Source organism: Brachyhypopomus gauderio, unplaced genomic scaffold, assembly GCF_052324685.1.
Source record: "Brachyhypopomus gauderio isolate BG-103 unplaced genomic scaffold, BGAUD_0.2 sc68, whole genome shotgun sequence".
In the NCBI taxonomy this organism is placed as follows: domain Eukaryota; kingdom Metazoa; phylum Chordata; class Actinopteri; order Gymnotiformes; family Hypopomidae; genus Brachyhypopomus; species Brachyhypopomus gauderio.
Genome location: NW_027506889.1, coordinates 109,230 through 119,512, shown reverse-complemented (window position 1 = coordinate 119,512; position 10,283 = coordinate 109,230). Strand labels below are relative to the sequence as shown.

At 39.2% G+C, this 10,283-nt stretch overlaps 1 protein-coding gene and 1 long non-coding RNA gene across 2 annotated transcripts; one reads left to right on the top strand and one right to left on the bottom strand.

Annotated features, from left to right (window-relative positions):
* The first annotated feature begins 792 nt into the window (after positions 1 to 792).
* On the top strand, positions 793 to 5,019 carry LOC143490970 (uncharacterized). Its single transcript, XR_013125058.1, has 5 exons — positions 793 to 863; positions 4,070 to 4,102; positions 4,305 to 4,423; positions 4,636 to 4,765; positions 4,863 to 5,019. It is a non-coding gene; the product is annotated as an uncharacterized LOC143490970 (long non-coding RNA).
* Positions 5,020 to 6,315: 1,296 nt separating this feature from the next.
* On the bottom strand, positions 6,316 to 9,987 carry LOC143490946 (uncharacterized). The gene is made up of 7 exons (XM_076989531.1): positions 9,971 to 9,987; positions 9,491 to 9,587; positions 9,230 to 9,331; positions 8,300 to 8,475; positions 7,810 to 7,911; positions 6,583 to 7,672; positions 6,316 to 6,338 (listed from the first exon to the last, which is right to left on the bottom strand). The coding sequence occupies exons 2-6, from the start codon at positions 9,578 to 9,580 to the stop codon at positions 6,874 to 6,876; spliced, it is 1,269 nt and encodes a 422-aa protein (XP_076845646.1). The 5' UTR covers positions 9,581 to 9,587; positions 9,971 to 9,987; the 3' UTR covers positions 6,316 to 6,338; positions 6,583 to 6,873.
* Between the last annotated feature and the right edge of the window lie 296 nt (positions 9,988 to 10,283).

The window sequence follows — 10,283 nt, the reverse complement described above, 5'->3', positions numbered from 1 at the left end:
ACAGATAGAATATATATAATTTTTATGATATTTCAGAGATTATTTTGTGGCATTTCCTGTCTATGTAGCAGTGCAAATTATATATATTCTCTACCTGTAAATTAGTGCTGTTTCGTAACGGACGAATTGCAGAAATAACATGCATACAATGTTTGATTCTGTCTAAATATCTAGATACGGATAGAATATATATAATTTGTACTGATTGATTTCGATTTTTACTTAATTTTAGATAACACTTGGATAGTATAAAACAAATAACTTCTAGCACATACGCCTACTACAAGTACAACGTTTATTCTTTAGCGCAAAGATTTATTTCAGTTAGAATGTTCAGCGCGGGGTCGGCGCTTCAAAGGAAGCGTAAAAGACGTATGAAACACATAAAATGGGCTAGTCATTGTCTGGTTTGCCTTGTGAAAATCACACAACACGTATGCCTACTACAAATACAACGTTTATTCTTTAGTGCAAAGAAGTAAGCATGAAATGTGTTTGAAACACATAAAATGGGCTAGTCAGTGTCTGGTTTGCCTTGTGAAAATCGCACAACACGTATGCCTACAACGAGCACATTATTGTAGTTTATTCTTTAGTGCGATGAAGTAAGCATACAATGCGTATGAAACACATAAAATTGGCTAGTCAGTGTCTGGTTTGCCTTGTGAAAATCGCAGATGGGAGTTTTAGTTACTCAAAAGTGTTCTGAGGGCAGAACGAAAAATGATTGGTTCGGAGAGATAACCAATCACATTGTAGAGGAGGCGGGAGCGAAAAAGGCGGGCGCGCCCCCAAAAATCGAAAACCGACGGGACCAAAAAAAAAAAACAAAGAACTGTTGCGCCTGAGAAATTTACCAAAAGGTAAGAATTTTTCATTTCGATTTGTTTTAATTGCTTATTTGGGCTTATATCGATGAGTTAGGTTGAATCAAGTAAGGTAACCTTATAAGGCTAACGAGGTAAACACTAGCTAGCTAATTTTTAACCTCGATTAACAGTAGTTTCACTAATGTTAGCTAGATAGCTAGCAATTTCAATTACGTCTGAACGCCAACATTATTTACAGACTAATAAAAACATAGTTAGCTAGCTTGATATAGTAGATGTAGTTAGGGAATTAGCATGTAACACTTGCATTTTAGTGCTTGGCTAGCTTCCTAGCTAGATTTCCTATTTGTCATTGACAGTGAAAAATCCCAGTGTTGACTCGCCAATAGCTTTTCTAGCTATTTTAAATATGCGTTAGCAACGGGTTTTTTTTTTTGCTAAACGAGCCAGATAAATGTAGCGTGTAGTGTAGTGCTGCTCTTAAGGCAGGAGAAATGTTCCGTATAGTGTAGTGCTGCTCTTAAGGCAGGAGAAATGTACTGTATAGTGTAGTGCTGCTCTTGAGGCAGGAGAAATGTACCGTATAGTGTAGTGCTGCTCTTGAGGCAGGAGAAATGTACCGTATAGTGTAGTGCTGCTCTTGAGGCAGGAGAAATGTACCGTATAGTGTAGTGCTGCTCTTGAGGCAGGAGAAATGTTCCGTATAGTGTAGTGCTGCTCTTAAGGCAGGAGAAATGTACCGTATAGTGTAGTGCTGCTCTTAAGGCAGGAGAAATGTACAGTATAGTGTAGTGCTGCTCTTAAAGCGGGAGAAATGTACCGTATAGTGTAGTGCTGCTCTTGAGGCAGGAGAAATGTACCGTATAGTGTAGTGCTGCTCTTGAGGCAGGAGAGATGTACCGTATAGTGTAGTGCTGCTCTTGAGGCAGGAGAAATGTTCCGTATAGTGTAGTGCTGCTCTTAAGTCAGGAGAAATGTACCGTATAGTGTAGTGCTGCTCTTAAGGCAGGAGAAATGTACAGTATAGTGTAGTGCTGCTCTTAAAGCGGGAGAAATGTACCGTATAGTGTAGTGCTGCTCTTAAAGCGGGAGAAATGTACCGTATAGTGTAGTGCTGCTCTTAAGGCGAGAGAAATTTTCCGTATAGTGTAGTGCTGCTCTTAAGGCAGGAGAAATGTACCGTATAGTGCTGCTCTTAAGGCAAGAGAAATTTTCCGTATAGTGTAGTGCTGCTCTTAAAGCGGGAGAAATGTACCGTATAGTGTAGTGCTGCTCTTAAAGCGGGAGAAATGTACCGTATAGTGTAGTGCTGCTCTTAAGGCGAGAGAAATTTTCCGTATAGTGTAGTGCTGCTCTTAAGGCAGGAGAAATGTACCGTATAGTGTAGTGCTGCTCTTAAGGCGAGAGAAATTTTCCGTATAGTGTAGTGTTGCTCTTAAGGCAGGAGAAATGTACTGTATAGTGTAGTGCTGCTCTTAAGGCAGGAGAAATGTACCGTATAGTGTAGTGCTGCTCTTAAGGCAGGAGAAATGTACCGTATAGTGTAGCGCTGCTCTTAAGGCAGGAGAAATGTACCGTATAGTGTAGCGCTGCTCTTAAGGCACGAGAAATGTACCATATAGTGTAGTGTTGCTCTTAAGGCAGGAGAAATGTACAGTATAGTGTAGTGCTGCTCTTGAGGCAGGAGAAATGTACTGTATAGTGTAGTGCTGCTCTTAAGGCGAGAGAAATTTTCCGTATAGTGTAGTGCTGCTCTTAAGGCAGGAGAAATGTACCGTATAGTGTAGTGCTGCTCTTAAGGCAGGAGAAATGTACCGTATAGTGTAGTGCTGCTCTTAAGGCAGGAGAAATGTACCGTATAGTGTAGTGCTGCTCTTAAGGCGGGAGAAATGTACCGTATAGTGTAGTGCTGCTCTTAAGGCGGGAGAAATGTACCGTATAGTGTAGTGCTGCTCTTAAGGCGGGAGAAATGTTCCGTATAGTGTAGTGCTGCTCTTAAAGCGGGAGAAATGTACCGTATAGTGTAGTGTTGCTCTTGAGGCAGGAGAAATGTACCGTATAGTGTAGTGCTGCTCTTGAGGCAGGAGAAATGTACCGTATAGTGTAGTGCTGCTCTTAAGGCAGGATAAATGTACCGTATAGTGTAGTGCTGCTCTTGAGGCAGGAGAAATGTTCCGTATAGTGTAGTGCTGCTCTTAAGGCAGGAGAAATGTACCGTATAGTGTAGTGCTGCTCTTAAGGCAGGAGAAATGTACAGTATAGTGTAGTGCTGCTCTTAAAGCGGGAGAAATGTACCGTATAGTGTAGTGCTGCTCTTAAAGCGGGAGAAATGTACCGTATAGTGTAGTGCTGCTCTTAAGGCGAGAGAAATTTTCCGTATAGTGTAGTGCTGCTCTTAAGGCAGGAGAAATGTACCGTATAGTGTAGTGCTGCTCTTAAGGCGAGAGAAATTTTCCGTATAGTGTAGTGCTGCTCTTAAGGCAGGAGAAATGTACCGTATAGTGTAGTGCTGCTCTTAAGGCAGGAGAAATGTACCGTATAGTGTAGCGCTGCTCTTAAGGCACGAGAAATGTACCATATAGTGTAGTGTTGCTCTTAAGGCAGGAGAAATGTACCGTATAGTGTAGTGCTGCTCTTAAGGCAGGAGAAATGTACCGTATAGTGTAGTGCTGCTCTTAAGGCAGGAGAAATGTACCGTATAGTGTAGCGCTGCTCTTAAGGCAGGAGAAATGTACCGTATAGTGTAGCGCTGCTCTTAAGGCACGAGAAATGTACCATATAGTGTAGTGTTGCTCTTAAGGCAGGAGAAATGTACAGTATAGTGTAGTGCTGCTCTTGAGGCAGGAGAAATGTACTGTATAGTGTAGTGCTGCTCTTAAGGCGAGATAAATTTTCCGTATAGTGTAGTGCTGCTCTTAAGGCAGGAGAAATGTACCGTATAGTGTAGTGCTGCTCTTAAGGCAGGAGAAATGTACCGTATAGTGTAGTGCTGCTCTTAAGGCAGGAGAAATGTACCGTATAGTGTAGTGCTGCTCTTAAGGCAGAGGTGCTTATAGTGGCTAAGCTGAGACCAACTATTGTGTTAACAGATATTTGTTTTCACAGATACTATATTGTTTGTGTCATAATTTGTTTATGGAGGTTGATTAAAATGATCTTTAGTCAATGTGATTTAGAATTATATTGAAAACTGTTTTTTTTAATACTAATCCGTCTTTTTATTTCTTTATATTTTCAAGGAATCGTCAACTGTCTGCAGGGAAAAATGAATGGTAAGCATGAACTTGCAGCATGAAGTGCATGTGCCTTTTAATAACATACCATGTTAATTAGGTATAAACAATACAAGGGATGTCTTCCAGTGTGGTAGCATTTTAAGAGAGCTATTTGGCATATGAGAGAAATGTATAGGCTTGTAAATTTTATACAACAATCTTTGCAAAATGTTTTAACATTAAACCTTTACCGATGCAGTCTTACAAACTGTGATGTCTGGAGGAAGGGAGACCAAAATTGGAAGTGTTGGGCCCTATCCACTTTATGTGGGAAGTTTTCAATCCCTTATAGAGAGCAACAATGAAGTATCTGATGAGGTATCTGATGTTTATATAATTCTACTTTTGTTTCTATACGTGTATGTAAATAATTACCTTGAGTGTATGTAAATTACTTTGTATCTTTAACATTAGCTTAGCCAGCAGTTTACACATTTTACACACAGTTTACAGTCTACACATCCCAACATGGTTTATTTACCTGTTATGTATTTTAAATATTTGTGTTAAGTGCAATTATTACATTTTAGATGAATGCAGTGACCTAGCTGGTGACATAATGTACCTGGCAACAAAATTCATCCCACAGAAAAAAGTGGGTCAAGCCTTGATGGAAAGTGGCAATGTCCATGCTGCCATGGCCAAAACAGAGGACTGTAGGTAATAAAGAAATACTATGTGTGGCATTAACTGAAAGAATCAATGATCAGTTTAAATATTAATTAAAGTTAAACACTGTTTTTCATTTCAATTGCAGGAAGACGTTGGATGCTGTAAAGAATGCTTTAGAGGCCAATTGGGAAACATTTGATCTGTCAACTCATGGTCTTGGCCCTGCTGTTATAAAAGGCACTTTTGCATTAATTGATGCATGTCTTAAAGAAAAAATGAGAGCACTGAAATCAATTGATTACACAGATGAGTAGGTTTTTTTTTTTACCTCTTTATTTTGTATTTGCAAAAATAGTTTATTACTTTATGTCCTTGCATATTTACATAATTTGTGAGTACATTGTTGATAGGAACATGGAAAAAACATGTATGTTAAAGTGGAAAGAAGTGTTTAAATAAAGACTCAAGAGGAGCAAGGTTTTCTTCCCATTTTATTTGTATTTAGTCTTTACCCTCCTGTCGTGTTCAGGTCAAATCTGACCGATTTACAACTTAAACCACTCATAAATATTGTGTTTTACATCTGATTGCTACAAGGCCTTATGCCATCCTCCACACTATGCACTGGAACATATAAAAGTGATGATCATCTTTTTCATTGAATTTTGAGTGTTTTAAACCAATGTTTTACATCTGTGTTGTTGCCGGTCAAGCGTGACCGTCACAGGAAGTGAATGGGTATTCAGAATATATTCATCTATGAGACAGAAAACATCCCCATACACACTCACACACACACACCTACACACACCTACACACACACCTACACACACCCCCACAGACACACACCTACACACACACACACACACTCGCTCTCTCACACACACACACCTATACAGACACCTAAACACACACACACACCTACACACACACACCTAAACACACACAGACACACACACACCTATACACACAGACACTCACTCGCTCACTCACTCACTCACACACACCTACACACACACAGACACACACATATACACACACACCTACACACACAGACAGACACACACACACGTTATGCCTATGTTTGCAAGGCCCCTCTGATCTGAGTGTGACATGCCACTCATGTGCATGAATTCACACACACACACAGACACACATACACACACACCTACAGACACACACACATGTTATGCCTATGTTTGCAAGGCACACTGATCTGAGTGTGATGAATTCACACACACACACACCTACACACACAGACACACACACACCTACACACACAGACACACACACATGTTATGCCTATGTTTGCAAGGCACACTCTGATCTGAGTGTGATGAATTCACACACACACACACCTACACACACAGACACACACACACCTACACACACAGACACACACACATGTTATGCCTATGTTTGCAAGGCACACTCTGATCTGAGTGTGATGAATTCACACACACACACACACTCACTCACTCACACACTCACTCACACACCTACACACACACCTAAACACACACAGACACACACACACCTAAACACACACAGACACACACACACTCACTCACTCACTCACACACACACACACCTACACACACAGACACACCTACACACACACCTACAGACACAGACACACACACATGTTATGCCTATGTTTGCAAGGCACACTCTGATCTGAGTGTGACATGCCACTCATGTGCATGAATTCACATGCACGCGTGCACACACACACACACAGACACACACACACTCTCACTCACTCACACACCTACACACACACACCTAAACACACACACACACACACACACACACACACACACACACACACAGACACACACACCTAAACACACACAGACACGCACACACACACACACACACACCTACACACACACAGACACACCTACACACACACCTACAGACACACACACGTTATGCCTATGTTTGCAAGGTGGTGAAATTTTTTTTTGTGTGTTAAAACAGACCGGTCTCTGAAGACCGGGAACACTAAAGTAAAAAACGTGAGGTCAACAAAACCGAAGGGTTAAATTGACTGCCACACTGTACAGCTGTCATGTACAGAAAATTTAAATACACTATGTTCACTATCACTATGTTCCACTATGGACTTAAATTCTTTCAAATGTGTTGCAGCTCTAATTTTTATTTTTCCTTTGTTTCGCTCTGCTTTTCTGTCTACAAACGTAATTCATACTGACTGTACATCTTGCCTTTTTTACTTGTTGCCGATAGGCATGTAGTGCAGTTGTTTTTCTTTTCCTTGACTGAATGCTGAAGTTTGAAAAAACTAGTTTGTGTGACCTCTCCACCATCTTGTACAGCTCCCTGTTCTCAGTATACTTGTCTGATTGGCTCCATTCAATTAGGTCCATCAACATGGCCTGCAGTTCAGCTTTTGTATTTGGCTTGTTTTTTTTCTGCCAATCTGCATCATTTAAGATCAACTTGCAAGGTGTCGGTGGCAGGTAGAGGATGTTGTGAACTAAAATACAGACACATTTCTCACTGTGACTATTAGCTACACATGTACAAAATTGTGGACTTTTGTGATTGAGAATTCCTACACTCCCATCGCTATGAAAGACTGTTAGGTTATTATCATCTAAGATGTATGAATGATTATCAATGATTTTTCTAGCAACAGCAGTCCTGAGGTCTTGAATATCTATTCCTTGCTGCTGTGCCACTACTCTTGAGAAAACAATATGTTTGCACATAGAACCACTTTTGGATCTTCTGCAGTCACACTTGACCATCACCAAATCAACACTGTGAGACTGTGCACTCGTATCAGGTGGAACAAAACAGGTTCCAGTTTCAGTTATGTTAACTTTTGAGTCTAGTCCCTTCTCAATCATAGACTGGACCGCATTAGAGAAGTCATCGGTATTGACTCCCTTGATTCGTCCAATGTCTGCTAGGTCATCCATGTAACTTAAGAAAAAACAAAAAATCAGAAGCAATCAGTCAAATTGATTTCCATTTCCATTCAGTGTAGCAGGAAACATCTAATACAATATGGACACTTTGTTTTTTAAGACAATAGTAAATGCTACAATAATCTTACATACCAGTAATATTTCTGAACATTGCCACACAGCAAGCAAAGGAGCTGATCTATCCGCCTGTTAGCGTTCCCCTTCAGGAACTGATATTTCATTGTGAGAAAGAATCTATGAAAGGAAGAAATAACCACATTACCACAGTAAATCAACAGCATCAGAACAGTAAATACATTTGAAATATTATTATTAGTTACGTTTTAAGTAATCTATGACCAATGAAATTTAGTTTTTTAATACCAGCATGTTTCAGATAGAGAATCTAGATTTTGGAGTAAGTTTTTTAAAAGTGCCCAGACTGGGTTGGCACATCATGGTAATGTAAAATATGAATCTCAGGCAATACACTTCCTAAAAATAGTTATCTTTGTCATTTCGTGTTTTAGTATGGGTGTGCATGTTGATTTTATAAAAGACATTCATTTGCCTATGGAATTGTGAATGTGCTTCAGTGATGAGAAGGAATGTTCCTTCTTACAAGAAACAGGTATAATCCTACCTCTCTGCCTTGTTGTTTGTCTCGCTGTTTTCGTGATTGAATAATCTACCAAAACTGGACCACAGCTCCCCACAAGAAATCCACTGAGTCTTCAAGTAGGTAGATACATGTGCACTACCAAGGTTGGAATCCAGCTCTTTGCACTTTGTGGCAGAAGTGTTATTAAACTCCTCTTCCTGAAAAACAAAAACTTTAAATGAGCATGTTTACAACATTACAAGATCTTACAAACTGAAGCCAGGGAAAACAGGAGTAGATAATCTTAAGGCAAGTTTGTCTTAACATAATTGAGACTAAAGTGTTGTAGTGGAGATAGGCAAGGCCACTTCACCACGGCGACCAGGGGCCCCTCTTGTCGTAAAAGTTGGGGAGGAGGACATCACTTAAAAGGCTGAGGAAAAGGTAATCAAGAGAAAGAATGCTCTTCCCCCACCATGTGTGTATATATATATATATATATATATATATATATATATATATATATATATATACACTGTATATAACTAACATGCACAGGAAGTTGTTGCACACGTATACACAGCAAATACTGCAAAAGCAGGAACAGCAGACTGCTGTTTTTTAAGAAAAATATATTTGTATTTGATGTGTGTTTCTGAAATGTTTAAATAAATTTGTTTTACAGACTAGAGTTTTTATGTCAACCCATTTCTGGTGTTTGCATTTTTCAACTAATATTAATGAAAAATATGACACATTTAAAATTATTTAATTTTAATTAAATAACCACCCGCACCCACGGAGGTACACATACGCAGACGAATAGACGCAGACAACGTTAACACACGCCCCAAAGGAAGGGTTTGGGGACCGTAGCGTGACAATAGCAAAATATTAAGATCTGGGCTATTATACGGGTGACTTCTTTTCCAAAGTTTCCCTATTAAATGTATATGTGTCAAAGAGTCTTACTGATAAGCACATCTTCATTGTCACCATTGCTTGAATCACCATATTTCTCTTCTCCACTGACAGGTTCCCTCCATCCCTTTTTATCAACCACCTATGCACAGCCTACATGTTAAAAGAAATCAGAAGATTTACATCATGGTTGTGATGTTTATGGATTTAAAATATTATGAAATATTACAAAAAATATTTACTGTTTTACCCTTTATGTCACCAGCAGTAATTTGCAGTAACATAAATTTCTAAAATTGGTCTGAAATCTACCTGCAGTACATGAAACCAGCAAATGAGGACCTTTGCTGAAGGAAAAATCTGTCTTATGGCATTGAGCTCCTTCAGGTCCTTGTCAATCATCACTGACCTACAAAGAAATGAAATGAAATAAATATTCAGTGTATCTGTATTAGACATTAAATAGACATTAGACAGTGTATCTGTATTAGACATTAATAGCTGTAAATTGAGTTATTTTGAGGGAAGAATAAATTTACACTGTTATATAAGCTGCACTACTGTTAATTGTGTCAAAGTGTAATTTTGTCTGTTGTCCCATGAAAATATACTTAAATATCTGCAGAAATGTGAGGGGTATACTCACTGTTGTGATACACTGTATTAGAAATTATTTGAAAAAATCTTTAGGATTTGAAAAATATGCAACGCGGGCAGCAAAGGGGGTAAATAAACATCTCCTGTCATATATATAGACTGTAAAATCCAAAATAAAAGCATTAGTTTACTGACCTGGGAAGAAAGCCAGGGTTATGACTAGAACGTTTTTCCAGGCAGAGAGAGAGTGTGGCTGTTGATTCCTGACTGATAATGAAGTATGCAAATGGAACACCTCTTCCAATACTATTAGTGATAAGAAGTGCATAAAACGCATAGCCATACGAAGTCATGCTTTTGTAGGTGGCGTCCATGAACATCATGGGATGTGGATGTTCTTTTAGAAGCTGTTTCTGCCAGGGTGTCTGTACTACAATTATCAAGGGTTTTTCATCACTTAAAGGCTGGTAAAAACAAATGTTTTCCTTTAGCTTTGATGTGGCTAGAA